The sequence below is a fragment of the Mya arenaria genome, chromosome 3 (genome assembly GCF_026914265.1).
Source record: "Mya arenaria isolate MELC-2E11 chromosome 3, ASM2691426v1".
Classification (NCBI taxonomy): Eukaryota; Metazoa; Mollusca; class Bivalvia; order Myida; family Myidae; genus Mya; species Mya arenaria.
In genome coordinates this window covers 80,358,008-80,383,037 of record NC_069124.1, presented here as the reverse complement: position 1 = coordinate 80,383,037, position 25,030 = coordinate 80,358,008, and the positions used below count along the sequence as shown (strand labels likewise).

Sequence of the window (25,030 nt, the reverse complement as noted above, 5' to 3'; positions counted from 1 at the left end):
AATCTTTATGAAACTTGATCAGAATATTTGTCTACATGTTGTCTTAACATTTGTGAATATGGGTCACCTCAGATAAAAAACTAGGTCAGTAGGTCAAATCTTAGGAAATATTTTCCTGATGTCATAATTTTTTTTATATGCTTACCAAACCTATCAATATCAGTCAACAACTAAATTCAATTGCTATTTTATAAACACACATCCCAATCATGAATTTCATATCAACCCATATTTTTCAAAATATTAAATTTTAATTAACTTATAATAAATTAATTAAATTAAAATAATTGTGTACATGACATCTTAGATGATAAGTGTGTCATCTAGGGTCAAAAACTAGGTCTCTGGAACAGATCTTATTGGAAAAGCTGATGTATTCATAAAATGTTTATTTTTCCTCATACAAATGGAATAGTTTCTGTTGATCATGTTATTTGTATGAATGATATCTCCGATAATTATAAATATGGGTCTATTTGGTTAAAAATACTAGGTTTCTAGCTCAAATCCTAGGTTTGCAAAATTGCATCGTCAAAAAAAAAATCCAGCTTTATTGTGGCGTTGCCGCATTGGCGTCTTGTTAATATTTAAGTATATGCTTTGGGTGCTTTAAGGGGATTTATCACTGATATAATAATGATATTTCACTGTTTTCCTTTTCCACTGCTTTGAATTTGAATCCCTTTTTTTACATCAAACATAAGCCAGCTCAGGGCTGGGACACATTATTAAGGACCTCATTGCTGAAATGACGTTATGATTGCACACAATTTGGCACATTTTTTTGAAAAACTACAATTAACATTACATATGGTCATTTTACATCCTTTTAGGCAAATTGTTTTCTATGTTGTTGTTTTCTGAGGCCGAAATATAGCACTATTTCCAATGCTAAAACACTTGCTTTTCCCTTAAATGTGAATATGAAATTCCCGTAGGTACATATGTCACACTTCATTTCGCATAATAGCTATAGATTGTTTGGCCACAGGAACTTCATACTTGGTATGCAGGTTGGTCATGACCATAAGATGACCCCTTTTGATTTTGATATTAGTAGATTACCTTGAGTAAAAAAGCAGAACGGTCTGCTTAATGCCTAAGATCCTTTGGGTCCAGGAACTTGCGAATTGTCATGAATAGTAGATGACCCCTATTGCTTTTGAGATCAAGGTTGTTGTGACCTTCAGGTAATAAACGATATGTTTGCAGTGACCTTAAGCTGAAAAATGGTTTCTGCTTAATAACTACAGAACACATGCATCCAGGAATTTCCTACTTTGTATGCCAATTTGTCATGCCTAATAGATGGCCCCTATTGATTTTGAGATCAGAAGGTCAAAGTCATGGTGACCTTGAGGTGGAAAACAAGGGTTTCTGCTCTAGAACTAAGGAACCCTAGGGCCTGAGAACTTCGAACTTGATATGCTAGTTGGTCATGATTAATAGATGACCTCTACAGATTTTGAGGTCAGTAGATCAAGGTCACAGTGACGTACAAAAAGATTTGTTGGTCACAAATGTCTGTACCTCACACTTTGTTGTTGCTAACTATAGAAAGGTTGGACCCAGGAACTTCATATTTGGTATGCAGGTTAGCCAGGTAGATGACCACTATGATAGTTTGTCTCCAGTCCAAAACTACAAATTTAATGTCCATCCTTGATTATTATTTAGCTACGACCACACAATGGAGTAGATAAGCACTATTTTAACAAAGCAATTGCTAGTTAAATCTTCATTAAAGCATTAATCTTTTAAAACAAGATACTAATAATATGTTTATAGAATTTTGCATAAAATTATGTTTATTTCTTATTTCGCTAGAATGGGCGCTGCAGATCACATATTTCGTGGTCAAAGTACCTTCATGGTGGAGGTCGAGGAGACCTCATCGATCATTGAGCGAGCAACATCCCGGTCTCTTGTCATCTTGGATGAGCTCGGAAGGGGAACCAGCACACACGATGGTGTTGCCATCGCACATGCCACACTGCACTACTTTGTTAAGGAGGTAAGAAGAGTGTTCTTCAGGAGTGAGAAAGACATAAACAGAAGACTGCATAACCTAACCCTTTGCTCTGAACACAACTGAAGCCTTTCTGACTTTTTTTTTTAACTCAAAAGGCTTGTAAAACTATGCTTTCTGAAAAAAGATGGAAGAATGATTTTATTAAGCATTACAACTGCAAAATGAAGGGAAGATAATGTTGTTCACACTTTAGCATTCTGGTTGTGAAAGTAAATACTTTCCAGATCAATCTGGTGAACAAAACATGTTTTTTTAAATATGTTTACTTTTGAAAATGACGTGCTTTTTCACACTAGAAAAGTTGAAATGATTGATGTAGAACTACGTTTGTATCTTATGCCTTTCAAGGGAGGCAAAAGGAATGACACTGTCCAATTGTCTTCCAATTAGTCTGTCCATCAGTATGTTGCTGTTATATCGCAGTTATAACTCACTAAATTTCATTTCAATTTCGATCAAACTTCACAAACTTGTAGAGCAGCATGGGAGTGTTTATATTGTAAAGCATTCATGCTATGAAAGTCACCTTGAAGGCCCATAGGGATTTTATAGTAATAATTTGTGATTGGATTTTAATCAAACTTCATAGAATTCTTCAGCAGCATGGGAAGGTTTTGTGCATACTATTCTTGCTTTCACTACAAAGGTCAAGTCTATTTGGAAAGAGGTTAATAGTATTAATTTGTGTCTCAACTGTAACTATTTCAAAGGTCTTGGACACACTTAGTGTTCACAGTGTGTGTATACCACATGATAAATTACGTCACAAATGCTACGTCGGAAGGCAACATTTTGATTAAAATGAAGATAACTTTTCTTTAACTATACCATTTTAAATGAAACAAACGGCAGTCTATGACGATTAAAGAGCCCCTTCTTCATTTTATTACCGGAGTTTGATAAGGTAATTAGTTTTATCAAACACTTCGACAAACCTGTTTCCAAAATAAAGCTTTGACAGTGCTCTGTCATACGGCCGTATTGTGAAAAGGTTTGTCGAAGTGTTTTAAGAAACTAAACTCTCAATCAAACTTTGGTAAAATAACGAGGGCCGGGCTCGGTAAAGGGCGTAGACTGCGCTATTTTTCAATTGAAATGGTGAAGATAAAGGAAAGTAATCTTTGTTTAAAGTCTTCATTCGAAGCAAAATATTGCCTTCCGACGTAGCATTTATGATGCAACTGATCACGTGGTATACACACACTGGGTCAATTATCCTATAGGGAATTTGTTGTGAAAATCTATGTCTCAGCTTTTACTTGTCACTTTCAGACAGAGTTGTTGTCCCCATAAAAAGTATTGAGCCAGAATGGGTTTTGAATGAGTGAGTGTGTGTACAATCTTGTCCGCAGCATAAGTCAAAAAGCCTTTGCGGTTTTGACTTCATATACAGATAGATCTCAATTAGGAGAAGTGCTATGCACAAGACCTACAACTCTGGTTGCAGTATTTTTTTAATTATTGCCCTTTGTTAATTTCCATTCTTATTTTTTGTCTTGAGCTTTGAGGTATTGACTTCAAACAGCATTTACAGATAGATTTCATTTAGGAGGAGTGCATTGTACAGGAACCATAGCTCTGGTTGTATTTATTATTGCTCTTTGTTAATTTACTATTCACTTCAAACCATACATACAGATAGAACACATTGAGCAGAGGTGCAGTGCATAGGAACCATAACTCTGGCCGCTATATGGTTTGAGTTATTGCCCTTTGTTAGTTTTCATAATTATTTTTACTCAGAAGCAAAACTCCCAAATGCCTTCAGGTATTGACTTCAAACTTTATATACAGATACATCTCATTCAGGGTATTAAAGTGCAATGCACAAAAAGTGGAAAATGTGCCAAGGGCCAAGAGCGCTTGTGCCCACACTGGGCGAGGAAACAACAATATATATATCTATTTTATGGCGTTTTATGTCATTTTGTTTATGTAAATGTCACTTGAATCGTTGTAATCCCCCATCCCCATGTATTTAATGTGACAATGCATGCCCCTTTCAATCATTTCTCAAGAGTTTTCGTTGCTTTGATAAGATATCATACGATAGGAAAATGCAATACATCATATATATCATTTCCTTTAATGAACATACACATTACATTTTTTTTACAAAGAACGTCCGCAAAAATTCCATTGAAAATGTACACCTTATCACTTCAGTCGACGTATCCTCATGTATTTAAAGTTACAATGCATGCCCCTTTCAATCGCTTCTAAAGATTTTTCAGTGCTTTGATTATATTTCATATGTAAGGCAAGTTTTATGAACATACACGTTTTAATTGTTTAAGGAAAATGATTTTATTTTTACGAGCAACTTTAGAAATAATTCTTATCAAAATGCAGATGGTGGTTTTCCCGCCGTGAGGACAAACATGTGGTCAGTTAATGTATGTAGAAACTATTTTTAGAAAATCGGTCAGTTAATGTAGTTGAAACTATTTTTAGATTATCGGAAATTGTCTGTTCTAAGAATGGAAACATGATTGTGCTTTTTCAAGTTTTTGTTTTTTTCGTTTTACGGGAATTTTTACAAAAATAAGCACCAGGAGGAGGCAATAAAAATAAGAAAAAGATGTCGAAAAATGAGCGTGGAGAAAAAAGAATAAAAATAAGATGGATTTTTCATATTTTTTTCTTTTCTTTTTTGATTTTTTTGTGTCGCCTGAAAAGACGACATATAGGGGTTACTTTCGTCGGCGGCGGCGGTGGCGGCGTCCGCGTCCCATTTTCGCTTGTCCGGGGTATATCTCCTAAACTATTAGTGGTATCAACTTGAAACTTCATATGGACATAGATCTAATTGAGGGCAAGTGCAGTGCACAAGAACTGTTACTCTTGCTTCCATATTTTTAGAGTTTTGCCCTTTGTTATTTTTCATGCTTAAAGTTTTGTCCGGGGCATATCTTGTAGAATATAAGAGTTATCAACTTGAAACTTCATATGTAGATAGATCTCATGGAGGGCAAGTGCAGTGCACAATAACAGTAACTCTTGCTTTCATAGTTTAAAATTATTGCCCTTTGTTAATTTTCATGCTTAAAGTTTAGTCCGGGGCATATCTTGAAGAAAAGTACAAAATTTCTCAAGTTAAATACTATCTAAGTTATGTATTTTTTAACAAGAATAAATGCCAAAATGTTCCAAGTTCGTAGAAAATAAAATGACACTCCACAGCATAAATGTCATTCATTTTAAATCTTTGTAAAATTACCAAACATTTCCCCAAAAATCCAGTTATTAAAATAATTATAGAAAACTAAAATTACGGCTAGTCTCAATGAAAACCTAAACAAAAATGCCATTTCCCAGCAATTTCCATGGCCATAAACTGGCTGAAAATTGGCCGGGTTGTTTTCTGAACATGATGTCTAAACAGAGCGGCCCATATTTGGCCAAGAAACGGCCAGAAAACAGCCAACTTTCGATCTGACATTTGGCCGGTGGCTGAGAAATGGCTAACCCCGCTCTAGCAGAAACAGCGGCAGCCATATTGGATATATATGAAAAAAATGTTAAGTGTAAAAAATCCAGACTTCCTAACGCAGATTTAAACATAAAAATTATTTAATTTATTTTATGCTTCGATATAAAGAAAATACAATTCCGTTCCGATATCACAAAAAAACATGAGCCTTACCTAGGGCCCTAGGGTGTGGGGGCATTTGGTGGGGATTTTACTTCCAGTTCGTACTCGCAGGGCGGGGATTTTATCAGGGCTGGGCTAGACCAAAAGTCAAAGTCCCCGCTATTCCCCTGACCTAGGAGGCCGTGGTTACAATTCTCTGGTGCATTAGAATAAATTGGAAGCCTTATGTCCAAAACTATGCCAAGAATACACCGGAACGAAGCTATTACGCCAAAAAAAATGAAAACATCTTATTAGTAAAGTATACGCCTAAAAATCATAGAATGAATATTATTTTGTTATTATATAGCAGGAAAATCATAGTATTTGAAGCATTAGCAACGCGAAACCTGAGATAAAACTATTTTGACTTTCAGACAATCTAATTTTTGTTTCTTATCTCATAAAAGTTATATCAAAATACACCGTTACATATAAACGTGCTTCAGGTTCACACCAGGTTATAATAACAAACCCTGCAGGCGATGGGACACTTGCGGTCGGTAATAATTTCTAGAACATCTTGGGCTAAACTCAGAGTAAATATCAGTAAGTTACGTTCCTACCAGAGCCTCCATTTGACCCACATTAATCTGATAAATATAACCATCTAAAAATAGTTATATTCTGCTAAAAATAAAACGCTGGGATACAGAAATACAGCGCGGAAATAGCCGAACAAGCAAGAACTCATACTCGGACTGCAATACAACTCATCTAATTTTATGATTTCGTCGTCATTCTGCTAAACATAGAGCGCATTGAGACAAAAAAATGGGTTAAAACGATTTGAAAAGAAGTAGTTCTTTGGATTTTGCGGTCTTAAGACTACCTGCGCGCATGCACAGATGGTCTAAAAACCACAACTCTGGCTGCAGTATTGTTTCACTTGTCTTTTATTTATTTATTTTCTTTTTCCTTTGTTGATACTGTTATTAATTCGGCAGAGATATAGCAGTCTGTGACTGCTAATGTGTTTAATTGAAAGGATTAGTTTTAAAATAAAAGATTTTTATCATGCAATCATTCATTTTTGAAGGCAAAGTTCATTTTCATGAAATTCTTTCGTATTGTATTGCAATAATTTCATTATTCACCTGGCCCCAATTTCTCGAAAGTTCTTAAGTGTAACAAGCTTAAGTAGCTTATTTCATTAAGCCATTGTCTTACTTAATCTTGATTTTACTTCCTAAAATCAAGTTCATGGTGATGATCATGAAGAAAATTCCCTTTAATGTCTTATAACATTTCACACATTATACCAAAACAAAAAAGGGGCCTAAATCCTATTGATAATTTAAGTAATAATGGCCTGGATATTTGCTGGATGATTCTTCTGTTCAACTACTCTCATTTAACATTAAAATATTATCATTTGTTTATGAATATTATCAAACTTTCCATTTGTCTTAGCTTATGTCTTTTTGCATTCAATGATATTTATTTATTTTTTACCGCCAGCTACTTAATAGGGGGGTTCTCCACCCACCTTACATGTATGTTTTGACGATATTTGAAATCTCCATGATTGGATAAACATTAATAATCCTTACATCTCCTATAAAAGAGATCCATTCCCTTGGCCTATAATAATCATTCATGTTTTGGGCACTTAGTTTTGGCTTGATTTTATTTTTTTAAAGTTGTATTCATATCGTTGTTATGGAACTGTCATGGCTGCCAGACTGTCCATAGGGCACAAGGAGTACAGCCCTGCTGACCCTTGTGATCTGTCATGACAGTCCTCTGCACCTTCAGTGATTAGTCATCCTTCTGTCATTGGTCTAGCGGTCATTGGTAAGTTTAGATCTCATGAACATCTCCTGTGTATTATATAAACAGCGTTCCTTATGGGATCGGACAAGTTGATCTGGTATTGGCTTGATATAAATTTCCATTAGTCATGGTTTATATACTTAAACAACCTATTTTATTGGGAGATAGTATTATTGTATACCAAATATAAACTATAATATTGAAAACATTAGGAGTGCACTCCAGTTTAAGCTGTTGTTATCAAACATGTGAACATTGTATTACATTATTCAAGGATAGAACAAAAACATAACCTGTAGGTTGTTCATCTCTTTGAGTTTGTTTCACCTTTTTCTGATGAGTTTTCATTGACTTTGTAGGTCAATGTATACTCTCAATGTTTGTTTTGAGAGGGTGACAGTAGTCTAGTGGAATAGGTGTCCTCCTTTCACCCATGAGAGTGTGGGTTTGATCCTCACCAAAGGAACTTTCTCATAGCTTGTAAAAATGGACATCTGAATACTGTTTGCTACCATTGAAAAAGACTTTAGAAGCTTTTGCCACAGTTGAGCTAAAAGAAATAAGTATTTACTCAACTTATGTTCATTTTCAAAAGAGGTCATGTTTAACTTCAAATTATTACTACACTGGTTATAAAGAAATGGAGTTTTAGGCAATATGAATAGCCTTTTTTTATCCTACAGTAGTACAACATTTAGCAATGTAAATAATCAATGTAATCTGTGCAGGTGGACTGTTTTACATTGTTCGTTACACACTACCCCATCCTGGCAGAGCTGGAGGACAAGTTCCCTGGAAGGGTGTCAAACTATCATATGTCCTTCTTCGTTCACGAAGAAAGCACCACCAAAGATGGCAAGTGTACTTTTTCATTTGTTTGTGTTGTTGAATCTTACATTTACAAGTTAAGCTTGTCTGTTTTTCTAAGAAAAAATATCAAAGTTATTATGGCCCCCTTCGAAGAAGAGGGTGTATATTCTTTGCACATGTCGTTCGGGCTGTCGGTCCATCTGTAGACCAAAGGTTGTCCGATTGACAACTAAAAAATTGGTCCTATGGTCATCAAACCTGACATGAAGGTTGGGTCAGACCAGTAGATGACCCCTAGTGATTTGAGAGGTCATCAGGTCATTGGTCAAGGTCACAGTGACGTTTGACGCGAAACAGTTAACGTTTTTTCAAGTGATAACTGAACATTGCCTGGACATGTGGTCAACAAACTTGACATAAGGGCTGGGCCTGACAAGATGATGACCCCTAAAATCAATTTGATTGATTTTAGGGGTCATCAGGTCTAAGGTGAAGGTCAAGGTGACCTTGAAAGCAAATAGGTTGTCCGAGTGATAACGCGACAATGCCTGCACCCATGGCCCTCAAACATGACTTAGATGATTGGACTGACTAGTAGATGACCCCTATTGATTTTAGGGTTAAAGGTCACTGTGATCTTTAATGCAAAAAGCTAATTCGTGTGATAACTCGACAATGCCTGCATCCATAGCCTTTAAACTTGATATTTAGCTTGGTAGGTGACCAGTAGATGACTCCTATTGATTTTGAGGTCATAGAGTCAAAATCAGTTCACAGTGACCTTGAACATGAAAAGCTTGTCTGAATGATAATAAGACAATGTTTAGATTTTTGGTCCTCAAACTTTACGTGGAGGATGGGTGTGATAAGTGGAAGACCCCTTTTGATTTTGGGATCATCAGGTCTAAAGGTCACTATGACCTTCAACACAAAAAGCTTGTCTGATTGATAACTGAAGAATGACTAGCCCTCTTCATTCTTACCTCATTGGTATGGCATCATTCTTACCTACTATCCTCACACTTTGAATGGTCTTAATCTTAAAACTGCCTCACAGGCAACCAATGTCAATGACAAGTCAGCTGTCATTTTGGTCCTTGCATGCTTCATTCAATAGTCCAAATATTCCTGACAACATGGCACTCTCTTGTTTAAACCAAACTTGGTACACATGTTGAGCAAGGCTCATAACTCTTGCTTTCATAATTTTGCCTTTGCTTTCATTGCAAACAGCATTGATGTAGAAACTAGAAATCCACAGAATAAGAAGTTTTGGCTGTTGGGAGCACCTATCAAAGTCAAATAAGATACATAAATTTGTTTGTTAAAAGGGGTAAAACGAGAAACAAACACACTTATATTGTCATGAAAACAGGCACAACTCTGGTGTTTCAAGGGCGATTCATCCCACAACCAAACTATACTGAAACAGATTGCCTATCAACACTGTCCATATGTTTTATTGTAATTGGATGATAAATACCTAAATTATTGTCTACACCAACTGAATGTATATGAAGAAGGGGCACAACTCTGGTGTTACGTGAATCATTCTTCAAAATTATAAATGATTATGTAAACGGTGATGAACATTGTGCCCTTTGTGCCACATTATATCCAAGTTTTATTAGGTTTTGATTATAAGTACCTTTTTTGTCTGTACAGGAAATAAACCATCTATATTTTTAAGTCTAAGGGGCATAACTCTGGTGTTAATTAAGCGATGTATAATGATCACACTTGTCCCAGACATTGTCAACATAATCACTGTCCCAGAGATGCCGTAAAGTTTATTTAAAACCTTTTACAGTAAAAATTCATCCTTATACATTGTATTTTTCCCATATTTTTCAGAATCCAGAGAGGTTATAACATTTCTGTACCAGCTTGTCCGTGGTATGGCTTCACGCAGCTATGGTCTCAATGTAGCTCGCTTGGCTGGTACCCCACAGTCCATTATTGCCATGGCAACAAGCCAGTCACATGATATGGAAGACAGGGAGATACAACACCGGTGGGTAGGATGTAGGGTTGCCATATTGCTTTGTGATTATCTGTCTACTTGCCATTATATGTGTTTTTGAACTTATTATATTATCAAAATAAATACTGGTTAAACCAAGAATAAAAATGCAGAACTAGTAGTTTGTTTGATTAAGTACTTGCTACTTTCAGGAAAAGTCACTCTCTGTTTCGACAGTTGATGCTGGGAAAAGCAGATGTTCGGAAAATAATTGCAGCATTTGAAAGTCCTGCATGATTGTGAAAAGTATAACAAACATTTGTGTGTGTGTGATTTAAGTGGAACTACCAGCAAATATGAACACCCAATATATATGTTAATTAATTTTTGAGACTATTAGTAGTTTGTAATTATTTTACATGATTTGCAAGTGTTTTTTCGGCAGATATCAAACAAGCTTGTTTAAAAGATGCCTATAATCATAACTAGATCGCTCTACCTTAATATTATTCTAAAATGTAAGTAACAAACTACAAATGTTTCTTTCACCTTAACCAGATGGCATTGGGCTTAAACGTTAGGTATTTTATGTCATCGTGTTGTTGCCTACTTTTTTTTTGGCAATGTCCAAGAGTCTTATTTGATTATTTCTTAGATATGATGGTCAGAAGGAAGTGTTTTTAATTGACAAAAATAAATTTTTTGTCAATTATTGTTTTGATATAGTTTATCAATGTTAGAGAAGACATAACTTGTGTTGATTTTTTGTAATAAATGTAAGCTAAAGGTAATGTTTTTCACAATGTTTTTAATGAAATCAGGGTTATTAGTATGGTCTAGATTAAGGATCCTGTTATCTCCCAAAAATCGAAATTGCAATGTCCATGCATCTGTCCATCAAGTTTTCCCTGTCCTGTCTGTAACATTAGCGATTTAACAATTACTTTGCACATGTGTTCATTACCTATAAATAACATGCCGCATGCAAGGCCTATGTTCCTACCTCGAAGGTCAAGTTCACACTTGTAGGTTTATCTTTATAGAATGATGCATATATGCACAGAGTATTGTTGGTGTGTTCTGACTAACTTTTTCATGCTAGTCAGGGATGTAATAATAACTTGCACATGTGTTTAGTACATAAAGATGACGTTAGACCCTACATCATAGTTCAAGGTCACACTTCAAGTCTTATCATATGAAATGCTGCATATATGTACATAGAGTAAAGTTGGTCATGTTTCATTCTTTGAGAGATTTTAATATTACTTGGCAAATGTGTTCAGTACATAAAGATGTTGTGACATGTGCAACTCCCGCTACCCTAACTAAAAGGTCAAGGCCACACTAACAAGTTTATCATTGTGAAATGCTGCATATATGCATATTCAGTAGAGTTGGTTATGCCATGGTTGTGACTTTGTAATGCACAGAGGGATTTTTAAAGAATGTATAAAGTACAGTACATAAAGGTGATGTGTCGCATGCAAGACCCAAGACCCTGGTCACAGAGTTTGATCATTATGGACTGCTGCATATATGCAGATAGAGTACAATTGTTTGTGTCAGAACTGTGACTTATTTCATAATTACTTGGCACATGTGTTTTGTACATTAAGACGATGTGTCGGATGCAAGACCCATGTCCCTACCTCTTACTTCATCACTCTCCTTGCACTTGAGTTAACCATCATGGGGACTTGCATATATGCCTTAAGTTCATGATAGCTTTTCCTGAATGTAGGCATATTAGTAACTGCATAATCCATTGAATTTGATAGCACTTCGGGGGTATTCATCACTTACTGTGACAGCTGTGTTTGTTTTATAATATTAATAAGGAATAACACAAACCCCAGTATAATTTAATGAAGGAAATTTCGAGCAATGATTAATTGTGTTCACAACAGTAAATCTCATATGTAAGTTTCCACCCAATTCATATACCTGGTACAATTTTGTTTTGTTAAATAAATTATTAAGGAGTTTTTCTTAAATTTTTGCTTAAATTGGAGTCTTGAAAAGTTGACTTATTTTAACAATGAAAATCCTATGGTCAAATATGCTTGTTTATCCAGTAAACTCAACATCCCGAATGAGCAATAAGTGTTGTTATTTTACCTTAAGTCATGTATGCTTGTCTGTAGCAACAGCTGAACGAGGAGGTATGCATACCACTGCAATGGCTACTGTGGAATTTATCAGCAGTATAGCAGTGTATTGTGACTGTTATACATACAATCAAATGATAGAATAATTAAGGAGACATGTTCAATAAAAAAATAATAACGCCTTAAAATTTCTGGTTTAAAGACATATTGAGAAGGGTTATATTGTCTACTTTCGGCTACATCATCGTTCAGGTACATGTTTTCACTATGTTTATCTCAAGGTCCCAAACAGTCACCCTGTAAATTCTAAAAGCATTAAGTTACGTAACCAGAAGAAAATAGTGCAATCTTTTACTAAATACAGTTCACAGGGGCACATTTCCGGCCATTATCTGGGTGTAGGCAGTGTTGTCAAGCGGACGGTAGGCCTGGGTGGCAGGGTCCAGGAAGTAAAGGGGGTCGCGGACCTGAATGGGATCGAACCCTTCCCGTACTAGAATGGCCTTCAGCTGCTTGAAGGTAGAGGTGAGCTGGAGCTGGGGCTGGACTCGCAAAAACCTTGGCCTGGCGTATCCGGGCAGCATCTTGTTCACATGGCGGGAGATCTGAGTCAACATGGTAGGGCTGAGACTGGTCGCTCCCTCATCTGTCATGTGAAAGGACACCATACCTGCCCTGCCATCTGTGCCTGTAAAGGAGTAGAGTGATTGTAGAATATTTATACATGTACTTCATGCCTAAAACACATGCATGTCCTGAGTACAAATTATATCACGAAGTGCATCCAAAATTTTGTTCAGTGACCCATAAAAGCTGAAAGTTATTTCTTAGACATAACATTAGTTCTTTTTTGTACTTTTCTAGAAATTTTGTAAATCAAAATTTAGCAAGATCAATTGTATTTAACAAGGTCAATACTTCTTCGACAAGAGTAGTATTGGTAAGGAGTTATAAATTGTTCAGACTCGTCAGTCCAAGTTATGTTCTCTTTTATGAATTAATACATTTACTGATTTACTTGATCATAAGTCAACCCAAAACAGATCTTAAAATCACCCTGAAAACCTGCCTCGACTTATGGCTATGTTATAGTAAAAAAATACCCGAAAAATTGGTATACGACTCTGCGTAAATATATTTACGTCAAATTAAGCATAGCGGGTGGGGTAGGTGATTTTTTTTCAAACTCCTTCTGTTTCATCTCTATTCTAGTTTTTTTAATGTAAACACCGGTACATAATTCTACTCAACCTACCTGGAATGGCAACACCATATACATTGGCATCATGTATAAAATCGAGGCTGGTAAGGATGTTGCTTACTTCAGTTGTCGACACATTTTCACCTTTCCATCTGCACAAAGGAAAAGTGGAACAAATTTAGTTTGCCTTGAAATTGAGGGTTATCTTGGATGAACAAGTTGTGACTGGCATATTCACATTTCCTGGTCTATGACATGTTTTTGCATTCCTTTTACAACCATTGAGCAAGGTATAACAGATTTTATAATATATATTGCTTCATATGAAAATATGTAACGCTGTAGAACATTACATGCCTGATCCTTATTCAAAATCTGTTTAATTCTTGCACAGATTGATTATATTATTGTTACAAATATATAACGTACAGTAAATTGTCTTATTATTAATAACTTACTATGTACGAGGGCTGTTCTAAAAGTGTATTATATCCACCAATTATAAATGTAACAAAATAAAAACTATAAAACCTGTCATTTGATATATTGTGAAGAAGTATTGAAAATTTCAGTAGAAAATATAAATTGGAAGCTTTTCTATGTGCAGTATATTGATAAACACCCCCTTGAGCCCAGAGCACTGACACATGTATGCATTCATGACAAAGATTTTTGCTCCGTTTTAAATGTCAATTTAGAGGTATTAATCGTTGCTACTTTTGCCTTCTGAGTTTCTCAATCCCATAACATTCTAATAACTTTAATATTCGCATTCAATTTTGTACACTGTTTTGTGAGGTATTTGGGTTTTAAAATATCAATTATATCATTATATGTTGAGTTATAATTAATATGAATTCTGTAACATGCAAACTTAGAAGTATGTTTTTACTCAACGTGCACCATGATACAAACCCTTAGAATCCTTAGCAACATTCACTAGAATAGATACATGTATATATTGTGTACACAATCTGTTCCTTAAATGATCAAAAATAGGTGACTCTTTGAAATGTTAGCTCAACCTTACATAACTATATTGATATTTAAAAAGACAAAGCCTGTCTATGGACTTTATGAACAGTCCTTGTGCTTATAGACTTGAGAAGGAAAGCATGCTGTTATCAACATCAACCAATCTCATCAACAAGAACGTATATAGAAAGAAACAATCAGAATATCAAAAGCATGCACGTCAGATGATAATAGATAATAGTAGAAACCCAAAGTTATTTTGGTCAACATTAACAGCCTGGGGCAGTGAGCTCAATTAAGCTTAATGAGTGGGTCGAATATTTTAAATATTTACTTTTTAAAGACAATCAAGAGTTTGTTGCTGGCTTGGATTTTTCTAATACGGCTGAACATATTGAAATTGAAAATTTATTAAACGCACCTATCAGAAATCGAGAAAAGTATAAGGAAATTGAAATATGGAAAGGCCCATGGTATTAATGGCATAGGCGCTGAATTCTATAAAAAATACCATTCCATTGATAACGCCTATATTGAATATAATATTTAATAAAATCCTTTCATCGGATGAATTTCCGGTCAGTTGGAGTACTAGTCTAATAACACCTACCCATAAGTCTGGTGCTAAAAATGACCCAGTCAACTATCGTTGTATTTCTTTAATTATTTCTTTAATTAATGTTATATATAAGATATTTTCAAGTATTGTTACAGAAAGAATCACAGAATGGTCAGAGCAATAGTGTTCAAGATGAATCGCAAGTTGGTTTTAGGGCATGTTATTCTGTTGTTGATAACTTGTTTACATTACAATGCCTAATACAAAAATATTTGTCAAAACCACGCGGCAGATTTTACGTGCTGTATGTTGATTTTCAAAAGGCCTTTGATTCTCTGGGTCACTACAAACTTTTTACTTATATGATAAACAAAGGAATAAAAGGTGAACTCAAACGTAATACTATCGATGTATTCTAAACTCAAAGCTCATGTAAAATTAGATAAATGTGGTTGCTCTTTTGATGATGTCATAACAAATGATGACGTAAATACATTTTTTATGCTACTGAGGGTTTTAAGGGAATATTGGAAAATGCAGGGAGATTTATAATCTCCAATTTTATTCAATCTTTTTATCAATGATCTATGTCAATATCTTAAAGATAATTGTGACCAGGGTGTTTTTATCATGGACAATATTCCTGATACACACTGTTTACTGTAACAGATGATGTAGCAAATTGTGCTGATACTGCTATCTTCAACAACAATCAAACGCTATTTCCGACTTCTGTAATGAATATGGGATGCAGATTAATCTGAATAAAACTGAAACGGAGGCCCATTACGCCAGTATGAACACTTGACACTTAATGGTAACATCGTCAGAATTACATCGATGTACAAATATATGGGTTTATTGTTTACTCCAACATTATCCTGGTCTGCAGTTAAATCTAAATTAGCAGCTCAGACAAGGAAAGATATTTTTTTTCAATTAAAAATGAGTTGTTTAAACCTTTTGATACAATGGTCTCCCCGATATTGACATTTGACTCAGAAATTTGGGGATTAAAGGAATGTAATGAGATTGAAAAAGTACAGCTTTTCTTTTGTAAAAATTTTCTCGGAGTTAAAGAGTTCTGTAAATAATTGTGTGGCTTTAGGTGAATGTGATAGATTACCAATGTTCACTATTTATTTCTCGAAATGTGTAAAATATTGGTGCAAAGTATTACAAATGCCTGGAAATAGATTCCCCAGAAATTCATATACTATGATAAAAAAATCGGGATAGTTTAGGGAAGCGTACTTGGGCAACTTATATAAAAGAAATATTGTTTACATATGGCTTTGGGTATGCTTGGATTGCCCAGGTTGTTGGAGATATAAATATATTTATGTATCATTTTAAAACAAGAATTGCTGATTGGTGTAGACAAACATGGCTTGTTGATGTAAATAATTCCTCAAGTTGTGATACTTGAATGTTAAAAGATACCTTAATATCAGTGTACCGTTTCCTGTACGATAATCATTGGTTGGCTAGATTTAGAACCTCTAGTCATAAACTCCATATTGAAATTGGTCGATTTTTTAGTATTGATAGAAATGATGGCATCGGAAAATGTAACCCATATTAAATCCATAGCTCGTTACGTTCATAAACTCATGTTAGCTATAGATAACACTTAACTTTGTTCACCAAGAGACACAAGTCTTATTTAGTTACATATATGCATTTTTTTATATTTGATTTGCATTGTAACATGTATTATGGGCTGGAGGCCTTTTATTGAATAAACTTTCGTTCGTTCATTCAACAAGGGAATGGTTAGCAGCCTTGTGTGGTGGATTGTCACACTTTCTTGTGCTTGAAGGATTGATTGGACATCAAAGTACGAAAATATTGCATGTTTTCATGTTAACCAACCTGAAAGTGTCACCAACACGGTCATTAAAATACAAGTAGTATTCCTTATCTATCCGCATTAAATCTCCGCTGTTGAAGTACTGGTCTCCCTTCTCAAACACATCACGCAGAATTTTCTTCTCTGTGTCCTCCTTAGGGCCCCGGTAGCCCTGGAAGGAAAAGCGCTCTTCTGATATTGGCACAATCAACAGGCCAACTGCATCTGTTAAATAAAAACATACAATTATAGGACCTGTCATGGTGACAAGGTCATTCGATATCGGAGCAATCAAGAGGACAACTACATGCGGTACATATAAAAAAACAAATATAGGGCCTGTCATGATAACAAGGACATCCGAAATCGAAGCCATTAAGGGGCCAACTTCATCTGGTACATTAAATATGGTAACTACTGTTTTTATTGGTTTAGTATGTAAAAAGGTTACCTACCTGGCCCAACAGGCACACAGAATCCCTGTCTATTTCTGAAGGGGGCCTGGGCCTCAATGTCCCACTTGACAAAGGCCACGGGGCTGAACTGCCTCTGAAGAAGAAACCATAATTTGACACACAATGTTTTAATAAAGAATATTATATTTTTAATCTCTCAAACAGTAGTGATTGGAAAGGGAAACCTGCAGCTGAATCTGAGATAAGCTGCAAGGAAAATATCGGGGTGAACCTCATGTGTCCATATTGACAGCCTCAAGTGGCTCAAACAGCTATCCCTATTGACAGTATCTTATTTAACAAAGTCATCATCACATAAACAATAATAAGTTGTGTAATAACATGTACCAGGTATGGCGATGCCCGTCCGCAGGCCCCTTCTTTGTTAGTGAGGTTGACAAAGCCAGAAGGGTTTTCAGTAGCTCCGTAGAACTCTATAATGCGGGGAATATTGAAGCGCGACTGAAACTCCGTCCAGATGTCCTGACGTAAACCATTTCCAACTGCAACCCTCACTTTGTGTTGACCATCTAGCTTATTCTGAAAAAAAAATGTAGATTCAAAAGATAATAGAAGAATATGCTTAATTTTCAATCCACATATTCTTTTATTTGCCTTAACAAATCATAACGGTATATGCACAGTTAATACTTCGTGAATGTTGAAAGCGGAGAATGTTCCTAGTGAGGATTTTTTTAAAACAGTGTGAACTTCTAAGGTTTTCCATTAACATTTGTTTGCTCATTATTGAGTGCGTTATAACATTAAAAATTATACTAGTAGTCTTATTTCCACCTTTGGTTGAGCAACGAGGTATCTGCAGACCTCGCCAATATACTGGATGACAGTCACATCATACTTGCGACAGTCTTCCCAGAAATGTTTCGCGGAAAACTTGTCTCTCAGGACCATTGTAGCACCTGGCCGGGAACATACAGAAGTTCAAATCAGTCAAGGATTTAAGAATATTTAATAAGCTGTATTTTTCAAGTTATTTAAAGAATAATGTTCCAATAAAATTGGCAAATTCTTCCTTTCTTTGTCTCACATACTGAAGAACCAATCTCTTTTGTGATTAATGTTTTGCTTTTTGTTTAGTTGCCGTATTAAAATGGCTGAGTCAAACCTGTTTAAACTTCATGCGATAAAAACATATTTTAGCTGCATGCAAAGGTTTATCAAACATGTACTCACGAAACATTTTGAATGAGATTTCCCCCTCCAGTTGGAATAAAAAAAAATGACAAAGATTTCTTCAAAATAGACTGAACAAATATCTTAGTTACGACATTAATTTGACAAATAGTTGTTAAAATTAATTTATATTAATATTTGATCAAATGTTCTTAATTTCGATTTTTAATCGAAAAAGTAAAATTAAATTCAATATTTCCATTTTACCAATTTCTTGCAGTGTCAGTTGGGAGCTTTTAAAATAGACCTTTCCCAAAAATTGCACGAAAAATATGGAAAATAAAGGAAAAATTTAGATAAGCCTTGGTTGTTCGGAATAACGGTAAGTTTTATATTATGATGTGCACAAACAACTGAGTTCTTATCTAAAGGTCTTTCTGGAGTACACAATCGTCATTTATAATATCTCTATCATATGTTTCTGGCCTCTATAAAAAGAACAAGACCCAAGGGAACATGCAGAAATTGGTAACAATTCTTGCCGAGTTACCAGCCATGCAGTGTGCTTGAAGGTGTCCAATGTGCTAGAATAGTATGTTGCCTGCGAAGCATGGTAGACGGTGTTTGTCGAAGGTTGAGGTTGCAGTCACCTGCACTGAAGATTGGTTTTCGATCAAAAGCTTATCATATGAGTAACATATTGCAGAGTTCTCAATATTCTCATGCATATCGTTTATTGTCAGCAGCTGATCTCTATTGAATTAGATGTCACTTGGTTGATTTGAGTGGATTTTAATTTTAAAGTCAAAGATCAAGGTCGTGGAGATATTTAATAGAAAAATGATTTCCGCTCCATCCAGAAAGCTCCACCCTACAGTCTTGAAACTTTGTAGAAATATAGGTCATGCCCAATAGATGGCCCCTATCAGTTTTAAGGTAAGTACCGGTATATCAAAATCATAATGACATTGACAAAAATTGGTTATCGCTCAGTTTGTCCAAGACGCTTGAAATTCCTCAAATTTAGTATGATATTTAATCAATACCAGTGATGACCCATGTTGATTCTGACGTAAATGGTGAATGTTGTTGTGACCTTAAGTTGAAACATGATGTCACTAGGTCAAGATCATAGTGACCCCTTTTAAAATAACATTGGTATTAAAATGAGCTCAACAATTGAGCTCCCAACCCTTAACACATCGAATTCAAGGAATTCTAGTAATACTATATATTAATGTTAGTTGCTTTAGCCTACCTTTAGTGACACAGCTGCCGAAGCCAAGAAGCAAGCCAACAGAGTGGTACAGTGGCAAAGGGTCATAGACAATATCCTCGGAGGTCATGCTGAATGTTTCGAAGGACGAGCCAGCACCAAGCGTCCTGAGGTGGTTTGGCAAACCCGACCAATCAACAAGTTTGTCTGAGTATAAGTAGGACTAACTGGGTAGTGAATATGCTTAGGTTAATATAAGGACATTGCAGACAGACGACAGATATGGACAGTCAAAGGCATCTTATTTGCTACTCAGTTTGTTCGATTGCAGAGCTGGTATGGTGTAACTTTTAAGTCCAAATGTTTCTCTGCCTACATGTCCCACTGAGCTCACCGCTAGAGAGCACCGTCCCAAAGCCCACTATGAGAGCCGAAGAGTGATACAAAGGCAGTACTTCATACAAGACATCCCCAGCTACCATCTGACAACGCTGCCTCCCGGACAATGCAGACTTTACACAACTCTGGTGGTCACGAATTGCAGGCTTGGGCAGACCTTTTAAGAGTTGTATTAAAGTTTATACAGTAAATTTAATTTCAATTAATCTTCCGTTATAATAGTGAAAATGGGTCCATTTTTAAGACTGAACTAAGGTTTATGTTTTAAGAAAGTTGTAACATGTATTAAACTTTGTAAGAAATTCATTACAGTACCTGTTGTTCCCGAAGTGTAAATGAGTACGTTGGTGCTGAATGGTGTGATATGCTTCCTGATCGATCTGTCAATAGGGGCATCAGATAGGTTGTTCATGACAAGGTCAAATGACAGGAAAGTGACAGGTTTGGGCTCTGAAAGCGGGCCTTGAATGTACACTGTGACACCGGAGATGTCAGGCAGGATCTCCTGGATGGCTTGATGGAGCTCTGGTCCTGGGGGTGGGCAAACTTGTATGATCAGGCTACATTATTTTTCGTAACTTTATCATTGGCCCTTACTCATAAATCAAAATATTCAAATTAAACTTTGAACAATTTATGATGTAATGAATAAATGACATATCTGTTAATTTATTTTCTCTGCTTGATTAATATTTCCTATAACCCCATATTACCAATACCGAGTAATGCATGTTCACGTACATAGTAAAAATCTCAACCTCTTGACCGTTCACAAAACTAATCTGCACAAACTCAGTAATAAGACCACTGTTGTGACCATTTTCTCAAAGTCTCACAGGTGGTCTGAATAGAGGGTTTTTACTGTACACATGAATGCAGACACTTTGCACGAATATAGCAAGGCCTAAAGCTCTGGCTTTAATAATTGTTGAGATATGCCCTTTTATTGATTAAAAAAAGAACAGATTAGTGTTCATGTTTGCTTTGCAGAGTACATGTTTATTACACAGTTATTATGATCGAATAAGCCACAGAATACTTTTGTAAATAATATAATAACTAAACTAAAGGCGAATATGGATAAAAAAATACTTCACAAACAAAATTGCTTTCAGATTTTCTTTGAGGTGTTTAGAATTGAAGCTTTATATTAAGATATTTGTTTCTTTTCAAAACGACATATCTGTTGTTGTCGGAAATTATCTTTGTGTATTTTAAATGATGGAACTCCTTTACTGCCCAGTAACAAGAACAACCAAATATTACCTTGACCCAGAATGAGAACATTTGCTCCACTGGCATTGATCGAGTGGGCTAAAGACTTGGACCGCAAGTTGTAGTTTATACATGCAGTCTGGTAGCCAACTTTCATGAATCCTACAACCAGGAAAACACTGAATAAAACTAAGATTTTGCGAGATCAGTTATACTTATTTCAATTAATTTAAACCAACATGTCTATGCTATTTAAGTTATGATTTGCTGAACACCTGCAAACACTAAGTTTAAATCCATACCAAGGTATGTCCAGACAAATTCTGGTTCATTGTAGATCATGATGGCCACAGTGGACCCTGGTTTGAGACCAATTTCGATGCCTGCCCGCCCAGCCTGGCTGCTCTTCTGATCGAAATACTCGTAGCTGTATTTTCTGTCTTGAAATATGATCAGGGCCTTCTTAGGCCCGCGCTTGACCTGCTCTTCAAATATGTCAATGAGATATTTCTCTTGCTCTAAATAACCCATAAGGACAGCACCAAGTCGCAGGCTATTGCGTCGGTAGATCCAGTCCAAGTACCATCCCGGCCAGAAGAGCCGCAGTAGCAGGTACAGAGCCCCACTCACTCCCAGCGATCCCACCAACACTGCCAACATCTCACAGGATTGAGTCTCTCTTGTTCTGTATGCTTCCTATCACTAGCTTGTCTGTGAACATATCTTCAACATCATTAGTCTTTGCAAATTATATTTACTTGTAATAGATTCATATTAACACAGAAACATGTATTATACTAAATCTCAGGTGTGTTTAAGAGAGTTTTACCCTGCCTTATCACCACTGAATAAAACAATTAGGTGACTGACTTTTTGCACCAACTCAATGCTTATATTGTGGTCAAAAAGTAGAACGGTCATTAATAAGAAGATAAAAGTCAGAAGGTGACCTTGATATAGGTGAGCTTCGTAAGATTACACACTTTACAGCTAAAACATTACAACAGAACAAGATTATGTTAACTAAAAGCAGTGTTATTTAATTCAGATATAGAACACAATGCCTAAAATTTAATAAGTATGTTTTTTATAAAGTTAACAACTTTTAATTAGAAAATGAACTTTAATAGCATAAGTTTGTATCACAGATTTAGCTGCTAGACATAGTACAAAATACAACAATTTTCATGTGCATGTTCTTATCAAAATTAGACACAAAGTCTCAATTGTAATGAAAAAACAGGGCATGCCATAGTTCAATCAAAATAACTTAATACCCAAGCTTGACGTGAATTTTATGGTATTTTACGTCAGGGTAGCAACACCTATTTAAATATTCCAACCCTTTCATGGGTTATGGACAGATAACCACATATTTGGCAGATTCTCAGTTGAAAATGAACAATAATTTGATAAAAAAAATCGTAGTTTTTAACCAAAGTGTGTTATGGTGTTAAATGGTATAATTGTTATTTGGCTCTGACATAGTACAATACAACTTTTATGTGCATGCTCTGATCAAAATTAGACACGAAGTCTCAATTAAAATTATTGTAATGAAAAAACTGTGTAAGCCATTGCACAATCAAAATAACTTTCAATACCCAAGCCTGACGTGTATTTTATGGTATTTAACATGGGTACCAAAACGTATTTAAATCTTCCAACCCTTTCATGGGTCATGGACAGATAAACACATTTTTGGCAGATTCTCAGATAAAAAGGGGCCATAATTTGGTAAAAACAATGTAGTTTTTTACCAAAGTGTGTTATGTTATTAAATAGTATAATTGTTATTTTGCTCTGTCAAACAATTAAGCCCTACAAGTTTGACAAAACTATGTTTGAAAAAGTGCAAAAGCCAGCATTTCATGAAGCATTATAAACACTATGTTGTTGCAGCAGTAAATAAGTCCTTCATCAGCCTTTTAGCCCGCCCGCCATTATGGCTACAGTTACTCCGCAGTCCAGCATCCCAACTAACACATATGTGACACCGAATCCGTTCCGCTGTATCCATCACCAGTGATTGTCTGTCAAGCCAGACGTTTGTGTAGCTGGAGACATGTCGGGCCGCCCCAGCCTCCGAATGAATATAGCAGCACTACTGGTATCATATTCACCAGGCTTTGATCTCTCACTGTCTGTCTCATTTCTTACATTCTTGCTTGTGTTACACTTGCTGTCTTTCATTTCATCCGAATTCCTTGTCCTGCAATCATCTAGAGGAATTTCATGAAATTTATTTACATAAGTAACTATAGATTTATTAACATTGGAATTTCTAATGGTTTTGCTTTAACCATTATTTGCAGTATCTCTGTTTGCAGTTGATGTAGGTTGGTTGTTAATGGTATGCTGTATTATGTTGTTATTCCTGTGTGCTATATGACTTCTGCCATGGGTATATTCTTGCTGGTGAGGCTCTGAGCTTCTTGGTGCTTGTTGCCTGTGACCCTGACTTCTACCGGAGCCGTGAGAATGTGAGGATGACCTTAATTGACTATATAACTGAACTTGATGCTTTGCATAACCTGGTTCTGTCCACCAGATGATATACCAGATCCATTGAAAAGAGAAAGGTAGATAAATAATTAGTTGGTCTTGTAACATTTTCTTATCTGCAATTATACATTCGATTCAGTAAATGCGTTCAAAAGTTGTACCATGATCTTGAAAAAACTTGAACAATGTTAGTGTATACATAGTATAGCATATGACATCATGGTGTGTACTGCTGCTAGGACCAATTAAATTGCAAGTTTACCCTATAACAAACTCATTCGGAGCTCCTCGGCCATTTTTTTTCAAAAACAACCTCGGATGTGTGCCGGTACATCAGTTAAAGTAGTTTTTTTTTAATTAAATCATTTCAGAAATGTAGTGTTTTAGAATTGTATTTATTGATCTAAGTTTAAACTGATTGCCAGTGAAGTATGTTATTGCAAACATAATTAAGATTTCCTAGAGTAAAGTCATAAAGTTTAACTGCTAAATAAAATCACTACGTGATCTACTTGCAGCGGACTTAAACGTACCTCTTTTTTGAGTATCTAAACCGTCCAAATACATCCGAGGTTGTTTTCGAGAAAAAAAATGGCCGAGGAGTTCCGAATGTAACAAACTATTATCCTGTTCCTCATTATTGACCATAGCTGAGCACGTGATTGGGATGGTTCACAGAGCAGCGTGACATCCTGTTGATACTTGTGCCACTCCCGCCACAGGTGCGGCATATCAACATTAACAAAACAAATATGTAATGTAACAATACTGATGACTTTAGAAACAGACTAAAGCTTCGGCGGGTGTTACAAATCATTTCAGTTTAATTTTAGATGAAGTATGATTGATGAAATATGAATCATAATTGTATTGTGAAAAATATCTTAAATAACAGAAAAAATACAAACAACAAAAGGTTAGACTGTAAAATGTCCCACTGTTATTTAGATTGAGTAGAGCAGCATGGTGGTGACAGCGAGGTTGATAAAACCCACCATGCCCTGCCCCGCCCTTGTAGTAGTAACGGACAGCTCCTGTAATGGTCATCACAAGGAAATGTCATATTACGTTGCTGTCATCATTTGTTTTGTGATATAGTGTATCAATGTTAGACATAAATAGTGTTGATTTTTATAATAAATGTAAGCTAAGGTAATGTTTTCACAATGTTTTTTTTATGAAATCAGGGTTAA

The 25,030-nt window shown here is 35.6% G+C and overlaps 2 protein-coding genes across 2 annotated transcripts in view; one reads left to right on the top strand and one right to left on the bottom strand.

The window, feature by feature from the left end:
* LOC128226635 (DNA mismatch repair protein Msh3-like) overlaps positions 1-10,995 on the top strand; it is a 42,277-nt gene extending 31,282 nt beyond the window's left edge. Inside the window, exons 18-21 of the mRNA XM_052936597.1 lie at positions 1,828-2,014; positions 8,171-8,297; positions 10,107-10,266; positions 10,428-10,995. Coding sequence (XP_052792557.1) covers positions 1,828-2,014; positions 8,171-8,297; positions 10,107-10,266; positions 10,428-10,512 — 559 coding nt within the window. The 3' untranslated portion in view covers positions 10,513-10,995. The remainder of the gene's footprint in view (positions 1-1,827; positions 2,015-8,170; positions 8,298-10,106; positions 10,267-10,427) is intronic.
* A 1,089-nt stretch (positions 10,996-12,084) lies between these two features.
* Positions 12,085-22,119, bottom strand: LOC128226328 (long-chain fatty acid transport protein 2-like). The gene is made up of 10 exons (XM_052936211.1): positions 21,635-22,119; positions 21,384-21,494; positions 20,433-20,648; positions 20,113-20,274; positions 18,164-18,288; positions 17,717-17,908; positions 17,369-17,462; positions 16,937-17,138; positions 13,582-13,679; positions 12,085-13,014 (listed from the first exon to the last, which is right to left on the bottom strand). The coding sequence occupies exons 1-10, from the start codon at positions 21,990-21,992 to the stop codon at positions 12,692-12,694; spliced, it is 1,881 nt and encodes a 626-aa protein (XP_052792171.1). The 5' UTR covers positions 21,993-22,119; the 3' UTR covers positions 12,085-12,691.
* Positions 22,120-25,030: the final 2,911 nt, after the last annotated feature.